The sequence below is a fragment of the Tenrec ecaudatus genome, chromosome 9 (assembly GCF_050624435.1).
Source record: "Tenrec ecaudatus isolate mTenEca1 chromosome 9, mTenEca1.hap1, whole genome shotgun sequence".
Classification (NCBI taxonomy): domain Eukaryota; kingdom Metazoa; phylum Chordata; class Mammalia; order Afrosoricida; family Tenrecidae; genus Tenrec; species Tenrec ecaudatus.
Window position 1 is genome coordinate 84,542,819 of NC_134538.1, and position 20,071 is coordinate 84,562,889.

A 20,071-nucleotide genomic window follows, 5' to 3' on the forward strand; every position below is an offset into this window, starting at 1 on the left:
TTTACATCCTGTCATCTTTTGGCTCATATAAAAATAACCTCAATTGTTGCAAGAGAAAAAATAGATACAAATTAATAAATCAAAAGTTATATAAGTTAAGGAAGTACCCAAAGAAGACTTTCAGACAGAAAAAAAGTCATTTACTTGAGAGAAAAATGAACTGTTCTACTTAAATAAACATGAAAAGGTTATAATCTTCACGAAGGTTTTGAAGTTGATGGCAATGGTGCTTTTCCCTTCTGCTTTGCGGCCTTTTCCATTTTCATCTACAAATTTAACATATTTATTATTGATAATAGTAATTTTTAAAACATTTTCTTTAAAAAATTGCACATATCTCATTTGGTTTCATGTCTTATCACAACCTTTTTGTACAGTTACTTAACAAGTTATTAGCTGCTAAATATTAAAGCCAGAAATTGATATCTGAAGAGGCATATTTTAAATATGGTTTGATTTCAACTTTATGGAAGAGCATAAATAAAAACAACATGAATCCTGCTTCAGAAAAAAATTAGTTTCAGTTCCCAGTTAAAAAATAAAAACCATAGCCCAGGGCTCAAGTAGAAAGAAAACATTTTGAAAATGATGATGGCAACATATGTACAAATGTGCTTGATACAATTAATGTATAGGTTATTCTAAGAGTTGTAAGAGCCCCCAACAAAATGAGTTTAATAAAAATAAGAGCTGTAAGAGCCCCTAATAAAATTATTTATATTAAAAAAATGATAAACACCTAACCTCATATCCAACCTATGCACATTTCTACAGGTTACAAAACAGTTTTCATCCAGCCAAATTCACTGTGGAACCTGGACAATTTTTAAAAACCTGATAAGCCAATTGCCATCAAGTCACCTGCAACTTATGGCAACCCCATGGGTGCCGGAGTAGAACTGGGCTCCAGCAATGGCTGGAATTTCAGAAGTAGACTGATTAGTCGTCCTCCCAAAGCACCTCTGGGTGGGCTCGAACTCAAGCCGCCAACCTTTTGGTCAACAGCAAATTCACTAACCATTTGCAGCACTCCAAGGAAACCACTAATTTCCTATCATTGTGGCACCCCACTTCCCATGAACCCTGAAAGTCTCCTCCGCCTGGTGTAGCCGACGTGGAGCAGCAGCACGCACACCCTAGCAACAGTTTTCTAGGTTTGTAGACACACAGAACCTTTCTATGGGCAAGAGCCCCCACAGAAGACACAGCCCTACAGCCTCTCCCCGCCACTCACATCCACACCCACAAATTCCCTTGGTCTACAAGAGGGCAGGGAGAAAATAAGGAACCTGGCAATGAACAAGAAAGAGCATCAAGAAACCAGAAGGGACCAGTAAAAACCAGTCTACCCAACCCATCAAATGATCAGCAATAAATTTCCCTTAGTAAATCAGATCAGAACCCTCGTGTCATAGTGGGTTATGCATCGGGCTGCTAACGGAAGGTCAGCAGTTCTAACCTACCAACTGCTCCCCTGGGAAAAGGTGGATTTCTGCTCTTGTAAAGAGTTGATCTCTGAAACCCACAGAGGCAGATCTACTCTGCCCTATGAGGTCACTATGAGTCAGAATCCACATGACAGTGGGAATCAAGTCAAACTAATCTCCCCTGTGTCTCTTCGCCACCTCCCCATTTTTCTCCTCTCTCTTGAGTTTACCAGGAACCTCATTCAGAAACCACACACTCCCGTCACTCATGCACATCAAGTCAGTTATAGGTCACCTGAAGAACCCCAAGAGACCACCCTACTCTAAGGCAGATTATAAAGTTTGGAGTCAGACAGATAAACTTTGAATCCTACTTTTACCATGTATTAACTATTTGAAGCAAATGATTTAATGACATGTTCTCATTTGAAAAAAAGGCCATAGAAATAGCATACTTTTCAGCGTTGCAGCATAATGATTGTGTGTTGGGCTGCTAGCCACCAGGAGAAAGATGAGGCTTCCCACTTCTGGAAAGAGTTACAGTCTCAGAAACCCACTGGACACTTCTACCCTGTCCTAGGAGGTTGCTAGGAGTCAGAATAGACTCCATGACAGTGTGTACTGAGTTTCAGGGTTGTTCTAAAGGTATAAATTATACAAATATATATGTGTGTGTGTATATATGTATGTAAAAATCTAGAAACTTAATAATCAGTCAAAAATGCTCGTTAGCCTTTCCCCTCACATTATAAGACCAAATCCTAGATTTGTAATACAGGCTGTCGCCGGGTTATAAAAGTTTCACCTTATATACAACCCTTAGACATAAACCAACCATCAGAAACCCTGTTCATTACATTTTTGAGGTAAATCCAATGACTCTTAGTAACACTAGGGGCGACTTTGCAACGATCATCAAATATCCCTGTTACACTGTGACAGACACTCGATTAGCTGCTGTTATGATCATTCCCACACTCCTACACATTCAACTTACAGACAGACTCAGGAATGGCGTTTGTTCATAATCCAGGGACCGCTGGTAACATCAAAAAAGAGCAAAGATACTAACAATAAAGAACGTCAATATAGCTTTTGTTCACTTGAAACAGCCACCCCCAAACCCAAACCCACTGCGAAGTTGATTCCAACCCAGAAACACAGGCTAAGGATGAAACACCTTCTTGCTTGTTTTTGGAAGGAAGCTTTGTTTTATTTCTTTAAATTTCCTGGCACTAATAGCACAGAATGTTGCACCTAATAGACTTTTAATCACTGTCTGCTCACTTTTTCCTTGGAAAAAAGAAACCAAGGGTCTCCCATGTGGAAGAATATAATACCTAAAACATTCCATATTCGACACTTCAGTATTATCTAAAATTAATGGTAAGCTATGTTACCACAAAGGTTTTATTATCCAAGTAGAGTCACACAGATTCCTCCCCACACAGAATGTTACCAATATTACAGAGAATACAAGCAAAAACCCAACATGAACCCAGAATTCCTCCCTGGCTCCTGTGGGTTCCCGAGACCATATGTTTTTATAGGAGTAGAAAGCCTCTTCATTCTTCCAAGAGGCAGCTGGTAGTTTGAAACTGCTGGCCTTCCCGTGAGCAGTCCAATGTGTAAGCCACCATGCCAGCTGGTTCTATCCGTTGGAATTGACTCAATAACAGCACAGCTTCTTCTTTTTTTCCCCCATTTGTTTGTTTTTTATTATGTATCACAAGGAGCCCTGGAGACAGTGGATCAGGGGCTGTGCTCCTAACCACAAGATCAGTAGTTCAAGCCACCAGCCACTCACAAGAGAAAGACGAGGCTTCTGCTCAGATAAAGACTTAAAGTCTCGGAAACTCAGAGACAGTTCTCTGTCTAAAGGGGCACGATGAGTTGAAATAGACTTGATGGCAGTTTCTAAATAAATAATTTAGGCATTGATTTTCTCCTACCATGGGAGACCCTTGATTTCTTATCCTCAAGAAAACAGTGAGCAGACAGTGATCAAAATACTACTAGGTGCAACATACTGTGTGAGTAGTGCTAGGAAATTTAAATAAATAAAAACTATTGCCAACATGGTTGGCTTTTGGTTTGGGTTACTACATATCACATCATGTTAAATCCTAGTATCAGCTATCAGTGAAGGCTTTATAAATGATTTTAAGTTATGATCCATGATCAATATGTAATCATTCTACAGTATCTTTGTTATAAGTAAATGCATAATACAAGTACATTTCCACAAAAACCTACCCTTTCTTGGTATCGTCTTTCAAAGAAAGCCATATCATCCTCATCAGATCTCCTTAAGGAAGAAACTTGACTACTTGTGCCTTCTAATAAGAAGAGGAAAAAAAGACATATATATGGCTTATAACTATAGATTTATATACACACTATGTATTATAAAAATCTAATTTTTAAAATTTTTCTGCTGAGCCATAACATCTTTTTCAACCCAGAAATGGTCTCAAGGGACAATTAGAGCTACTATGGGATGCTGTCTTCGATAGAACGGCATCCTAAGATGAGTCATTCTCCTTGGCAAACATGTTCCAAATACTAATACCACTATTACGCATAGCTACTGCATATAAGAGCATACTTTTAGTTCACGATTAAACTTTATAACCAGACTAGGAATCCATGTTATTCTGTCTGATAATGCCCTTAAGTAATTATTGAGGCGCTATATAACAGTGATACCCCTTGGTCTGAAAAATGTTAAAACTACTAAGTCGCACAAGTACTTTCAATATTTTTATTCTTTTTATTTCGCTAAAGTAATGAATGAGCATATCACTATTGAAAAATGGTGTCTGTGCAACCTCCATTTAGAAATTATCAAATCGTGCCAGCCACTCGACTGCACCCCCTTTGAGAGCCCACCGTGAGCCCTGCTTGCGTCCTGGTCAGTGTCACAGAGAGATCCGCAGGTCACAGTGGGAAACGGGACTTTAAAGCAACACTTTGAACCATTGCAGTTTTACAGGCGCACAGCGGCAGTTACTTCCACCCTGTCCTACAGGCTGGCTGTGTGCTGCCATCAGCTACATGACAGTGGGTCTGCTTTAGTTTGGCACTTTTGTTTGGGAGGGGAATGTTGGTTTGGTTTGGAGAGCCCAAAAGACAAAGTCAGTTTTTCCCACTAGAGGGCTCTCTTATTCCATCACCACAAAGCCAACAGGCTGTTCCAGATGTTAAATCTTTAAGATTTATTATACTTTATTTGTATTTTCAGAATCCTCATTATTCTCCTATTTACCGATTTTCCCAGTAGAAAATTAAGTCACTTATTTTTTTCTCAGTCCTGGCCAATACACAAGAAAGTAAATTAATTAAGATTCATGTGAAATTAGACTGAATATTGAAAAGCAATAATGGAAGAAAAGAAGCTTAGAAAATAATTCAACCTATATTCTTATTTACTACACCCAAAAATATCTCCTGGATTTCATTACCTTCTGTTGACTCTGTTTGTGGAGAACTTGAAGCCTGAAACGCTTTTACAAATGGGTGGTCCATGGCTGTCACTGGAGATTCTAAAAATCCAACTGGAGGGGTCCCTGAGAAGAACAAGGTATGTGACAAGGTAAAGTAAACCTGTAGGTACTAGGGGGCCAGCAAGCTCTAATTACACATATGAAATAAAGTATATTCACTCTTTAGAAAATAAAATTTCATTTAGCACCTCCTCTGTCAGATAAAGCCAAATGGTTTTAAAAGTATTTTTGCATTTCTTAGCACATTTCTGAGGCCCTTTTCAGAGAAAAAAAATAATATTCACTAACATAACTACTACATGCCAGGACACACGCCATCTTAACCCTCCCCCCCCCCCAAAAAAAAAAAAGCAGACCATAGAGAGAAGCACCCTCTCGGGGAAAGTGTAGACTAAGTGTTGTTTCACTCTTACTCCTTACCTGGAGACCATCTAAAAGTGGGAAGTATGAAAAATACTGGAAAAAAGCCCTTCTTCAATGAAAGGAGAAACAGCCACAACCTCAACTACAACAACCAACTGCTATATACATGTTCTCCAGGACCACAGGAAGGAAGCTGCAGACAGCATAACTCCACTAGCTTCTTCACAAGCCGCCACCTGCCTTACCGCCCCACGCCAAACCCCTGCCCCAGTCAAGGGAAGGAGCTGAACTTTCCGTCTTTGTCAGTTTAAACGTGGGCCTGCCTTATAATGTAAGCGGTGTGGGACGTCTGCTTGCTCTGTTCCTCTCCTGTCCTTCCCCATTCCCAGCTCTTCTAAGACGGCCGGCACAGGAGACGGTGGGTGGAGAGGCGAGCTCATGTTCACAGAGGCCCTTGTACAGTCTCTCTGCATATGCTAAGTGCCCCAATGGTGTAGGGACGATTCCAGCCCAGAGTGCCCCTACTTGGGGCTTCCAAACCTGTGATCCTTTACAAGGGCAGACAGTCTCAACTTTCTCCTGCGGAATGGCTGATGGCTTTGAACTCGTGGCCTTGCTTTACCTGACCGCACCTTCAAACGCTAAAGACTGGTGTAACTTGTCATTGGGTCTCTCCCAGCTTGATAGGGCCTGTAGCCTCACATTTCTTCTAGAACTTCTGCCACTTACTCATTCTAACCGCCCAGGCCAAGAGACTCGCCCCCAGCTTGGTTCTGCCTCACAACTCAGCTGCCTTCCAAGTGCCCCTTGAAGTTAGAATTTAAGAATTCCTTCCACATCGGCAAGGAGCCCTGGGATAGGCATTGGATGCTAATGCAACTTCCCTCCAGTTCTTTAAAGCTTCTCCCCGCACTATCGTGACCCCAGTTCTACCTTACAAACCCGGCTAGACCAGAGCACGACACAGGTACAGATCAGAGCTGGAAACACAGGAAATCCAGGACATATCAACCTCTCAGGACCAATATCGTGAGCAGCCAAACCAGGAGGGGAAGGGGAAGGTGGGGGGTGACAGGGGAACTGATCACAACATAAGCCCCTATAACCCCCACCCAGGGTGATGGACAACAGAAGGTATCGGTCAGTGTAAGACATGAACAAAATAATAATAATTTATAAATTATCAAGGGTTCAAGAGGGAAGAAGGGGGGGAAATGAGAAGCTGATAGCAAAGGCTCAAGTAGAAAGAAAATGTTTTTAAAATGATGATGGCAACAAATGTACAAATGTGCTTGGCATAATGGATGGACGGATGGATAGATTGTGATAAGAGTTTTATGAGCCCCCAATAAAATGACTTTTTTTAAAAAAGAAAGTTGAAATAAGAAGTGAATAAGAAAGACTGAAGAAGAATCTTTGTGGTGTTGACAAAGACTGTGTGAAGTATGTGGACTGCCAAAAGAACAAACTTGGAAGAAATATGCTCAGAGTGCTCCTTAGAGGCAAAGATGGCGAGACTTCGTCTCATGTACTTTGGGCGCATTTTCCAGAGAGGTGAGTCCTTTATTTTCCGGAGAGGCGAGTCCTTGGAGAGAACCTCATGCTTGGTAAAGCAGAGGGGCAGCGAAAAGGGGGAAGATCCTCAATGAGCTGGACTGGCACAGTGGCTGCAACAATGGGCTCAAAAATAACAATTGAGGATGGCACAGGACCCGGCAGTGTTTCCTTCTGTTGTGCTGAGCTGGACCAACTGACAGCACCTAACAACATGACTAACGGAATAACAACCCCTCTGCTCCTGGCCTCTCCTACGTCTCTAAAAATCAGGGCACGTAACTATGTCTTAGGACGTCCTGCCTCACTTTCAACTTTCTTCACCTCCTTTCAGAGGCCTGGAGGGAGAGGTTTCTTTGCTTAAACTTTCTTCTACCTTCTACCTCATAGTGATCTCTGGGCTGAACCCACCCTATCCTGTAGTAGCTGAATAACAAAGATGCCTGACTCCTCCCTGCTTAGTTTCTTTACCTATGAAAGAAGCAGTCATAACAGCACCTAACTCACAAGGAGTGGTAAAGATTAAATGAGATCATACCTGGCAGCACAAAGCTGTAATCATGACATCCCTGTTAATTGACCTTTCTGTATATGTTTCATGAGCCTAACACAATCGCGCACCCCTGGGAATCACAAAGGGGATCTGTTTATGAAATTTATGAGCTAGTTAGGAAATTTCCTGGAAGAGAAATGCATAAACCATTCTGACAGTCTTGAGAACACAGGGAAAGGATTTGCCATATCAGATATCAAAGCCAACTCCGGAGCCATAACCATTAGAACCGTGCAGCAGCGGCTTGAGACGTGAGCTGAAGTACTGTGGCAGGAGTAACCCTTTTCGTTGTGCTATTAAATTTTTCTCTGATGGCAATGTTGTAGTATACCAACGAGGACTTTTGAAAATCAAAATCAAATGGAAGAATGCCTTCTTGGAAGGGTGGGGGGCTGTCAAGCATACCAAGTGCTAAAGAAATACAAGATTTCACAACTGTCAGCACACAGAACAAATATGACCACTTCATGTTGCATATATCGTCACTTACCAATCCCACTGTCATCCAACCGCATGTAGCCTTCAGCCAGTGAGCTGAAGCCAGTTAATCCTCCCATGGCCGCATACGGAACAGCTCGTCCTACTGGTTTTCCCTGTGCCAGCCTCTCTTGCTTCGTTTCCACCACTGTCTCATGGGTATATGCAGGCTGGCCACAAGCACAGGTAAAGCAGCTATGAAATCCTGAACACTTGGAACCTGAAATCAAGATGTAAAGTGAGTTCATCTTTTTTAAATACAAGTTAAGGGCTGCTTCCCTGAAGACTCTTGTCTTGGCCAAAGCCGCTGGAAGAGTCCCTCTGCTCTGTCCTCTGAAACTTTTACTTCCAGCCCCTGACTCACTCCCAGCCCCCGCTCTAACTTTTCAAAGTCGCAAAGTAGTAAGAGGACCTTGTGACAGAAAATGTATTAAGGCAAACAAACAACAACTGGGAAAAAGAGAGAAAAGAATTAGGACTAAAACAGGTGGGTTAACACCTAAGGAAATGCAGGCCCTCTAGAGGGTCAGATACGGAGTTGGCAGCAGGTGTGGCTAGGACAGCCCGGGGTGAGGGGTGAGGGGTGGGGGGCCAGGACCAGCAGAAAAGGAAACTCAGACCCCTCCCTGTGGTTGAACTCCCCGAAAGGCCAACTGGAAGGAAACACATGGAGACAGAAAGCACGTAATGGGCTGCTTAGGAATAAAAAGCGGTAGCATCATGGTAAGTACAATAAGTCAGGCCCAGAAGGACAGATAGCATACAATCCCACTTGCATGAAGTATCTAGAATGGGCAGATGCAGAGGGATAAATGTTCATTGGTGGTTACCAGGGCCTGGGAAGGAGACGAGGGAAGGTGCTGCGTCAGGGACACTGAGTTTCTATTTGGGGGAAAGAAAAGCTTTGGAAAATAATGGAAATGGTTGCACAACACGGTGGATGTAATTGATTTCACTGGATTGTACACTTAAAAAGTATTAAAATAGCCAATTTCCTGTTATACGTAGTTTACCACATTTTTTATTTGTTCCAAAAACGTATTGTAGTATAGCCTGCCAATGTTTCAGGTCATAATAAAAGAATCTGCCAACAAATTATAAATTAACTTCTAAAATGCTTCTCAAGAACACCTCACAGACAACTCAGACTTGCCCTAATCCACACTCATCTGGCCGACCACTTCCTTTTCAGAAAAAAATTCCTTGGCACACCACCTGGAAATTAAAAACGTTTGTACTATAGCCCTTCATCCAGAATAAAGTGAAGGTGTCAGCTTTTGCAGCCCCCTTAGATGGCTCCATTGACCTCCAAGGGGCAGTATCTCCCACTGTGGGAAACATTTATTTTAAATCATTGAAAAGGCTTTCTGTCTGTTCTTCCACAAAAGCAGGGCTAAATAAGAACTATATGCCCCTGTTCCAGCACACCTACTCATTCTTAATGACACAGGACCAGGTGACCCATCGGAGAGATTTGTTGCTATGTACTACTGAGTCCACGCAAAGCCATAAAGACCCTACTGGACAGAGAGCAGCCCCCTGGAGCTCTGAGGCCGTGACTCGCCAGGCACAGACCACCACGCCTTCTCTCCCGTGGTGCATTTGGTGAGTGGAAACTGCAGACCTCTCCATTAGCAGCCGGCCGCTTAACCACTGCCCTATTAGAACTGAAAAGTATCCAAGCAACTCTAAATGTTTTTCCAAATAAAGCTTTACAAACTCTATGCATCGACATTTTCTCAATCATGTAATAGTGACTCTGTGCCTGCAACAAACTGGTTTGAAGGCACATTAGCTATTACAGATGTTAAACCGCTGTGCTGTGTTGACACAGAGTAACTCACACGCTGTGCACGTGAAGCCGGCTGCGGCACTGTGCTGATCAGCGAAGTGCTTGCACCTGCAGCGAATGGGCTGCGTGCCATTCAAGGGGACGTACAGGTATGCCCTGCACTGGCAGCCAGTCACTCGGCAGGGCAGACTGATGGGCCTCTGCTCTGGCACCGTTGCAAAGTCAGTTTGATGTTGTTTGTACCTAAAAGATTCAAAGGAAGAAATATAAGTACAGTATAGCTATTATCAAAAGCAATCCTGTCTTTCCTGTCAAATGGGAATGGGAGTTCTCAAATGTAAATATTAGTCTTGTTATGCCCTTATTTAGTTTCGTTTTCTTGTTCTTGTGTACCAGCCACCAGTAAGTCCGCCTGACTCCTAACAGTGCCATGTGTTAGAGAAGTACCCAATCCACTGCCAGAGAGTTGATCCTGACTCATAGGGACCCTGTGCAGGGCTCCTGACGCATTCAATCTTCACGGCAGCAGCCAGCCTCCTTTTTCTCCCACAGAGGAGGCTGGTGGGATTGAACCACTGATCTCATGGTTAGCAAGCGGTCCAATGCTTACCTCACCAGGGCTCCTGTCAGAGGAATAGATAAATACATTATTTGACAGCAGTTTTCAAACTCCTTAGCAGTTAAATCTTCTTAAATAAAATCTTTTAGAGAATGCTAGTATATAGAATAAACAAAAGAAACCCTCATTCAAGCACAAGAAAGAGCAGAAATTGAAATTTTCTCTTCCCCTAAGCTAGCTTTCCAACAGGCATGCCTCAGCGGCTTCTTCACAACTCCAGGAAACACAGGCTGAACCCCACTACCAGTTGGAATACTAGGCAGGTGTCAATAATAGCGTTTCACTAGTAAAACCATGTCACCTGTTCTCCCTTTTTAATACACTGTGTGCCTGATCTGGTTTATAATATTTTCTGTGGGGGGTCTTCTGGTGGGGGGGATTGTCTCTGTTGTATTTTGTCACTGTTGGAAGCCTTCTTGACACTCTGTTATGCATTGTGCATGTTTTTCTGTATATGAAACTCAGGATAGGTGAAATCTATAGAGACAATAACTAAAATAAGGATCCTGTCCCCATTTAGAAGATTCACAATTACAAAAGAGGGCAGTAGTAAACGGAAAGAGCCTCCACCTTACAGAGCTGCAGGTGGAAACGAAGGGTCAGTAGGTAAGAAAGAGCAAGTGAAGTTTGTTTTTGGAGTAATGAGGTTCTGCCTAGCTGTGCAGGATTAATTACATTCATAAACAAATCATCAGTAAGAAAACTGAGCATTGACATTTTCTAGGAGAAAATACATAGCAAGTAAAGCTGAAATACCAGGGCGTATGTCTCATTTGTCTACCTGTAATCACGATAGAGGCCTTTTTCAATGCTATTCATAGGTTTCCAGGGGCTAATTCTTCAGAAGTGGACAGCCTATTCCGTCTTCGTAGTCTGTTCTCCGTCTGGAAGCTCTGCTGAAACCTGTACACTTTGGGTGACTCTGCTGATATTTTAAATACCAGTGACGCAGCTTCCAGCATCATAGTAACACACAGCCAACAGTATAACACCCTAACAGACAAGTGTGATGACTGGACACTGGCATAACGCCCCCTGAGAGGATGGTGCAGGACTGGGCAGTGTTTCATTCGATGCGTAAGGGCCCCCGTGAGTAGGAACCAACTCAATGACAACAACAGAGAGGAACCAGAGCCTCCAAAGTTGATGAAAAAGAAAAAAAAGGTAAGATAATGGAATTTCTCCATGAACTTTTTGAAACTTGCTCATGTGTAAGACTTCTTGTATCCAGGTAGAAAGTGAAATGAGGCTCCTTATACACATGTAAAAGTGGAAAGTGGCAAATGATTCTCGAAAGTATTGGTCTCCAAGTATCTTGATCCTCTAACAATGGAGAGTCGGGTTTAGTTTATGAAATGGGTGGCCTGAAGTTACAAAAATTCCAAATACAAAAAGCTCTTAAAGCTTTTAACCACACTGTTGTTGGGGTGTTGCTGGTGCACACTTGTATTATAGCACAACTTCTAGGTCAGGTGACGAGTCAGAGGATTTTCACATACACCACATGCACGTGCAGGAGAAAAGCAAGGCTTTCTACTCTGGAAAACTCTTACAGTCGTGGAAACCCCCAGGGAGCAGTTCTGTTCTGTGTCCTACACGGTTGCTGAGTTAGGAATAACTCCGTGGCAGTGAGTTTGTTACTTTCTGCTGAGGAACTCTAGTGGCACAGTCGATTGCACACCGATCAGCAGCTCTGAGGAAGAAACAAGAGGCTGTCTCCTCCCCTGAAAATGTATAACCTCAGAAATCCAAGGGAGCAGGTCTGCGCTGTCCTACAGGGTCACCGTGAGCTAGGATTGACTTAATGGGAGGTTATTCTAGGCTGTCTATTCTCTACATGGTGGCACATGGGATAAGCGATGGACTAGTTAACTACAAGGTTGGTAGTTTAAACCCATCAACTGCTCTGCAGGAGAAAGATGAGGCTCTCTGCTCCCATAAGGATTTACAGGCTTGGAATCCCTATATCGAGATTTGGTTATTTTATGGTTTAATTCTGTGCTGAAGGAGCCCTGGCAGTGCAGTGTTTAAAGCACTTGGCTGCTAACCAAAGGTCAGTGGTTCAAACCCACCAGCTGCTTCCTGGGAGACAGATGTAGCAGTCTGCTTTTGTAAAGATTTACAGCCTGGGAGACCTTCAGAGCAGCTCTACTCTGTCCTATGGGTTCCTTGTGAGTTTCATTCAACGTCATGGCAGTGAGTTACATTTGGAGGCTTGGGTATAAATTATACATAGATAAAGGGAATGGCACTAAATTTATACAAAATTAAATTTGTAAAACTATCAAAAATTTTCCAAACTCCTCTTCAATTCCTAAATATTTCAACATATCCTTGTTATCCATTCCTCCAACTCCTTTCCTCAATGAAGTTTTAACATGCAATTTATCCAAAGCATTACTCATCCTAGCAACTGCCTGACCATCTCTGGCAAACTGAAAGTGTGTAAACAGCAACGGCACAAAGAGCCTTGAGGAAGAAGTCCAGAAACCGTTCAGAGAATGGAAGAGCTGCCCTTTAATCGTTCCTTTAGAACAGGACATGAGAGCTGTTACCTGAAATATGTAAGGGGGTCAGTGATTTTTCTGCGAAGCAGCATGGCCACTTTGAGGTGTACAACTACAGCCTGTGGTACAAGGGGAACGCAAAGGAGATCACACCGCACATGCAAACCTCTCCTTCAACATGCTTTGATGGGAAAGGATCAACATGATTAAAAAGCAGCATACACATACTTTCGTTTTTTAAAAAAGGTGCCAATAGCCATTTTTTAAAGTATAACGCACAGCCATTGACTCAATTCCAAGTCAATAGCAACAGAGCACAACTGCCTGGTGGGTTTCTGAGACTGTACATCTTGAGGGGAGTAGAAAGCCTCCTCTTTCTCCTTCGGAGCAGCTGGTGAGTTAGAACTGACAACCATTCCACTGGCAGTCCAACACTTAATCCACTGCACCACCAAGGCTCCAGGATAGCAGATAGAGGCCTAAAGTTTCTCAATCATCACAAGCCATGCTGTTCATAAAAAGAAGATAGGCTCTGGTATGATTTTTACATTTCTAATGATAAGAAACTTATCAACCAAGTATCTTACCTATGTGTACAAAAACACAGAGTCTCCGGTCCCACAAGTTTACAATCCATTCCAGTCGGTGAGCGCCAGCTCACATATAATCGGTTCTGTAAGCGCGCAGGTAAAACTTTTCGCTTGTATTCTTCATATTCTTCAGGAGTAAAAAGTTTCCCTCCATCGTCCTCGCCAACAATTCTACAATAACAAAATACTTCTCTTAAGCCTGGACGTTCACTTGTACTTTCCAGGTTATAATACCAAACTCTAAAATTAATCTACAGTCAGATGATGAGTGATCAAGATCAGTTTACAAGAGATCATTCCTGGGAGCTGACCTCTGTCGATTTAGGGTACCTACCTATGGAGCCCTGGTGGCATAGTGGTTATGTGTTGGGCTGCTAACCTTGAGATCAGACATTCAAAACCACCAGCCGCTCCATGGGAGAAAGTGAGACGTTCTACTCCAGTGAAGGACAGTCTTAGAAAAACCTAGGAGCAGGTCTCCTCCGTCTTCCAGGGTCACGATGGGTCAGAATGGATTTGAGGGCAGGGAGTGTGGGTTGGGTTGGGTTGGGCTGAGTTGGGTTGGGTTGGCTTGGGTTGGGTTGAGTTTGGGGGTCAAAGGTAAGGCTGCACTGACTTTCATCTTCATTTTCCATCGAGTCGATGCCAACTCACAGGGTCCCCATAAAGAGTTTCCCAGGCTATAAATCCTCACAGGAGCAGCCATCCTCCCCTATCTCCCACACACCACCTGAAGGGCTAGAACAACCCACCCCATTACAGTTACAGCCAGTGCCTTATGCATGGTGCCACCAGGGCCCCCTTCTTTTACTTTAGGCACATGATAGTAGCCAAATGACACACAGGTAATGAAACTGTTGATGAGCACATAAAGAAGATTAAAAGAGAGTCAATGAAAGCATAACATCTGGCTTTACTGATAAGTTTACTACTAAAACATGGTCAAGAATGATCAGGTATTCGTGTCAATTTCTCCTTTGATTCTGAAGCACAAAAACTCATTTTACCCATTAAAAGTTGGAATATAAATTGCCAAATGTTCTAGCATTTTCCTTCTTCAGAAAAAGTTTGCAAAAAAGTACCCCCCAAAAAAGTACAAAAATCCATGCAGTGGACACAACCAAGCTGTTGCGATGGAACAGACTCTGACTCTAGCAACCCTATGAACCGACCCAAACCTTGGCCAGGGAGCCCCTAACTACATCTGTGAGTCGACACAACCCCAGCCCACATCCAAACGCCCCTCACCTTGTCACTTTCATAGAGAAGTGCTCCCAGTTACTTACGTCTGTCAAAGTCACTTTCCAGCAGACTCTTCCTTAACATATGCTGGGCCAAGCACTCTACTTCAAGTGGAGGCCCATCATCCACATGTCTAAATACCTAAATCATCAGTCAGTCTGAGGGTCCAGCAGCTTGTTCCCTGGCCGCTAAGGGACCAGTTCTGCCCATGCTGAGGGCTAGGTGGAAACTGCCAGAAATCCCAGTGTTACCTAATTCCATTAGGGCAACAGATGGGAAATATTCCACTTAACTCCTATCCTTAAGCCTCACATTTCTGATTCTGAATATGTAGGCAGTTAAGGAGGGTCCCCAAGCTACAAGGGGTAGTACGACCACCAGAATTGCGCTGGGCAGGGCAGAGCTTTCACAATAAGCATTTTTTTTCCCACTAGAGAAGCATCGAGCAACTCATTCTGAGTCTCTGTACCCAGTGGTGTCACCTGGGGTTCTCTCTGGTCAGTGAATTTTTTCATGAAAATAGTTTCCCTTGAACCTCGTTTTATGGGATGGCCGAGTTAAAAGAATAGCGTGCAGCTATGACATTTTGTTTTCTGCTCTGGAAACATGCCGCAGGAACTGTTGTGATGTTGACCACAATTCACAAGGGCAGCACTGTGGGAAAACTCAAGTGGACGAGTGGTTTCCTCATTTCAAAAGAGGTGAAATGTCCATGAATGGAAACGTTCTGGGTCAACTTCCCAAATGGATGAAAATGGCGCTACCCTTTCATACAGTTCTTCATGTCATGGTGGCCCCCAACCATAAAAGTATTTTCATTACTACTTCATCACGGTAATTTTGCTACTGTTATGAATGGGGAGACCCCTGTGAAAGGGTCGTTCAACCCCCAAAAGGGTCTCAACCCACAGGTTGAGAAGCACTGATTTTGAGGTTCTGAAAAGATTGCTTAACACAATGTGCAACAAAAAAGGCCTGATTTGTGGCAGACGGGGAACTGGTTTGCCACCACTACAATGCACTTGGCTCACGAAGTCATCTCAGTGCACAAGTTTTTTGGGGGAAAAAACTACATGCCTCTCTTGCCCCACACACCTTATTCACCTGACCTCGCTCCATGCGACTTCTTTTTGCTTCCTCGAATGAAGAGAGACATGAAAAGACAGCAATTTGACGACATAGGTGAAGGAAAAAACGAGGGAGGTGCTGTCAGCCATCCAGACAGACGAGTTTGCAAGATGTTTCCAAGAGTGGAATCGCAGATTTAACACACATACGAAGTGTAATGGAGAGTACTTTGAAGGTGATAAGGTTGTTTTGTAAAAAATACATAGCTTTGAAAAATAATTCTGGGGGGTGGGGGTACCCCGTCCTACACCAGGGAGCAGCGAGAGGCCTGGACGCCCTGGGTGAGGTTTCGGGCTGCGGCCCTGGGCGCCCGCCCCCCGCCAGCCCAGACACCACGTGAGCCCGCAGAGGCCCGCTGCCCTCGGCCCAGTGCCCAGCTTTCTTGGGAGGCAGACAAGCACGTCGCTGCAGGTGCACCGGCCGGAGGCGGGTCGCGGGCCGCTAACGGGCCGCCAGAACCCGCGAGCGGCGCCGTCTCTGACCCGAGCCAGCTGCCGAAGGAGCGCCGGCCGGCGGGCGGCTAGCGGGCGCCGGCCTGGCACTGCCCGCGCACTCCAGGTGCGCACTCCGGGATCCCTCTCCGAAGGAAGCAGGTCGGGCCTCCGGAAAGCCCCTGACCCAACCTGCGCGTCGCCCGGTGTGCAATTTCGGAACGCCGGGCCGGGACTTCAGCGACACGGCCCGGCAGCCCGGGCGCGGATTTCAGGGGCTCGCTGCTCGGGCGCCCGGACGTCGGGGCCGTGGGGGGCCGTAGGGGGCAGCCGCCCGACTCACCGTCGGTACTCCAAGTACTCGTCCACCGCCTCCGCGCCGCCGGCGGGCAACGTCAGCCGCTCCATGCGCCTCAGCGACGGGGTCGTGCCTGCGCCCGCGCCTCCGGCCCGCCCTGCGCGCCAGCTCACACCTGCGGGGCCTAAGCCGGCCACGCCCCGCCCCCTCACCCCGGCCACGCCCACCGCGGCTCTGACCCCGCCCAGGCCGCGCCCCCTGCCTCATCCGCCTCGGGATTGGCCAGGCTGGAAACGACCCACGCGGAGGCCCAGAACCCCATCGGTGCTATGATCCATTATCAACCTTGCACCTCGCCTGTCCCTGATCTGAATCTCCCGAAATATAAGTGGGTTTTCTGAAGGTTCTGGTTTGAGATCCACCTGCCCATAGTCACCAGCCATCGTTTCAAAAAAAGGCGTAATGTAAAATCAATACTTCTGAGTGGGGGTATCCCTAATGCCACACGTTCTTCAGAGAAAGTGAATTTCATGTTTAAGGGAAAATGAGCAGACCCAGTGTAGTTGAATACTTTTGGGGCTTTTTTAAGTCTTTGGAAAGATTCTGCACAACTTAAAAACCAAACTCAACTGCCATCGAGTCAATTCTGACTCATAGAGACCCTATAGGACATAATAGAACTGCCCCCTGTGAGTTTCTGAAACTGTAACTCTTTTTTTATTTAATAATTTTATTGGGGGGTTTGTACAATTCTTATCACAATCCATCCATTGTGTGTCAAGCACGTTTGTATATTTGTTGCCCTCCTCATTCTCAAAACATTTGCTTTCTACTTGAGCCCTTGGAATCAGCTTTTTCCCCCTCCCTCCCCTCTCCCCCTCCCTCATGAACCCTTGATAATTTATAAATTATTATTATTTTGTCATATCTTACACTACCCAGCATCTCCCGTCACCAATTTTAATGTTGTTCATCCCCCATGGAGGAGGTTATATGAAGATCCTTGTAATCAGTTCCCCCTTTTTACCCCACTTTCCCTCCACCCTCCAGGTATCACCACTCTCACCACTGTTCCTGAAGGGATCATCTGTCCTGGATTCCCTGTGTTTCCAGTTCCTATCTGTACCAGTGTACATCCTCTGGTCTTACCAGGTTTGTAAGGTAGAATTGGGATCATGATAGTGGGGGTGGGGAGGAGAGATTTAGGAACTAGAGCAAAGTTGTGTGTTTCATCCATGCTACACTGTACCCTGAGTGACTCATCTCCTCCCTGTTACCCCTCTGCAAACGGATATCCAGTTGCCTATAGATGGGCTTTGGGTCTCCACTCCACACTCCCTCATTCACAATGATATGATTTTTGTTCTTTGATGCCTGATACCTGATCCCATCAACACCTCGTGGTCACATAGACTAGTGTGCTTCTTCCATGTGGGCTTTGTGGCTTCTGGGCTAGATGTCCACTTGTTTACCTTCAAGCCTTTAAGACCCCAGATGCTATATCTTTTGATAGCCGAGCACCATCAGCTTTCTTCGTCACATTTGCTTATGCACCCATTTTATCTTCAGCAATTGTGTCGGGAAGGTGAACTTAATGGAATGCCCATTTAATCGAGCAAAGTGTTCTTGTATTGAGGGAGTACTTGAGTGGAGACCCAATGTCCATCTGTTACCTTAATACTAAACCTATAAATATATGCACACAGATCTATTTCCCCATCATCATATATAAGTATATTTACATATGCACATGCCTATATTTAGACCTCTATATATGCTCTTTGCTTCCTACCTCTTTCCTCTATTTTCTTTTACTTTTCTCTTGTCCCACTATCATACTCAGCCTTCATTTGGGTTTCAGTAATTCCTCTCAGTTACATTACCCTTGATCACTCCCTACCAGGCCTCCCACCCCCCTCCTTGCCTTGGTTTCGAAATCACTCCTTGTTCCCTTATCCCTGGGTTGGTTAACACCACTTCCTTCTTCCCCCCCACTTCCTCCTCTCCCAGGCCCCCAACCCTTGTCATGTTGTATTCTTCTCCACATTGTTTATCCAACCTATCTTATCTAGATAGACCTGCAGAGATAACAATATGCACATAAAAATACAACAGCATCAAAGTGACACAGGAAAACAAGGCGACAACAGCAACAATAAAAATTTACACAATTGTGTAAATCTGCTACAAGAGACCTCTTTAAAGTGTTGAAAAGCAAGGGTGTTACTTCAAGGACTAAGGTGAACTTGACCCAAACCATGACATGTTCAGTTGCCTCATATTGTGCATCAAATAAGGAAGACCGAAGAATAGCTAGATTTGAATTATGGTGCTGCTGAAAAATATTAGAAGTACCATGAACTGTCAAAAGATAGACACAGAAAGGTAAAGCAGTATTCAGGGAAATCACTGGCTGGTGGGTGCAGAGTCACCTGGTCCAAGGTCGGGAACATGAGGGGGCCACCCATGGAGGCAGATATAGAGTCCCAGGAAACAGGAAGGGCAAGCGCCAAAGAGAAGAAGAGAATTTCGCATTGTCTTTCTTATTAAAAAAATACCACTTCCCCAAGAAGGCAACATCAGGCTATAACCTGATTGACAGGTTGGACTCCACCTCTACGCATTCCACAGGGTCAAGTTGACATAAAATCTAACGACCACACCCACCATCAAATACGTAGGGTGAACAGAAGGGCAGTACAGAATAAAGGGGAGGTCAGCAGAACAGGATCAAGGCAAAGTACGACACTGGGAGGTACAAGAGAGTAAAGGCAACCGTGGAAAATATTGCATACATAATCTGCAATAACAGTAAGAGACAGTAACTTATGAGCAAATTCTTATGTACATAATTAAGCTGAGCAGGTGTGGGATGGAATTTGGGAGAGTACCATACATAGGCTTAGCAATGGCTATTTCGTCATGTGTGCTTATATGTGCTGCAAATACATTCAGGTGTGTGCTACACATACACTGGAGAGAGCCTTGCAAACTTCTTATCCCCAAACCAAACACATGGAGGGGCTGAGGCACTGGGCTTCAGGGTTTAGAGCTGCAGTCTCAGACCTCATCTCGGTCAATTGGCATAACGAAGTTTATAAAGACGGTGTTCTACATAGTCAGGTAAGAGCGGCTGTTAGTCTAAGATAAGATTATTGATCCCTTCCTGTCTGTCAAAAAGAAGAGTAAATACAACCAAAGACTCAAAAACAATTAGTGCATAGGGCTAATGGACCACGGGAACCACAGCCTGCATTAGCCTTAGACCAGAGGAACTAGATGGTGCCCAGCTCTTACCAATGATCTCTCTGATCAGTTATCACAATACAGGGTGCTGGACGGAGTGGATAAAAACACAGAACAATATTCAAAGTCATCAAAAGACTAGCCTTACTGGTCTGATAGACACTATTGGAAACCCTGATCCTATGGCCCTTAGATATGCTTCATTTCTCTCAGACCTGCAACTGCACCCCCTCCCTGCGATCACCTTTCAGCCAAATAAAAAATGGACCTGTGAAGTGAATCATTACACCAGGGAGGAATAAATACTCCCCTCAGAACAATCGGCTGTCTGAGACCAA

General features: G+C 44.4%; 1 protein-coding gene across 4 annotated transcripts; it reads right to left on the reverse strand.

The window, feature by feature from the left end:
- Positions 1-197: 197 nt before the first annotated feature.
- On the reverse strand, positions 198-16,597 carry FAM221A (family with sequence similarity 221 member A). Of its 4 annotated transcripts, XM_075557572.1 has the most exons (7): positions 16,533-16,597; positions 13,386-13,559; positions 9,725-9,915; positions 7,894-8,100; positions 4,892-4,996; positions 3,684-3,766; positions 198-266 (listed from the first exon to the last, which is right to left on the reverse strand). In XM_075557572.1, the coding sequence occupies exons 1-7, from the start codon at positions 16,595-16,597 to the stop codon at positions 198-200; spliced, it is 894 nt and encodes a 297-aa protein (XP_075413687.1). The 4 variants fall into 4 exon arrangements, with proteins under 4 accessions (XP_075413687.1, XP_075413690.1, XP_075413689.1 ...); XM_075557575.1 differs by lacking the exon at positions 13,386-13,559; XM_075557574.1 differs by lacking the exon at positions 4,892-4,996.
- Positions 16,598-20,071: the final 3,474 nt, after the last annotated feature.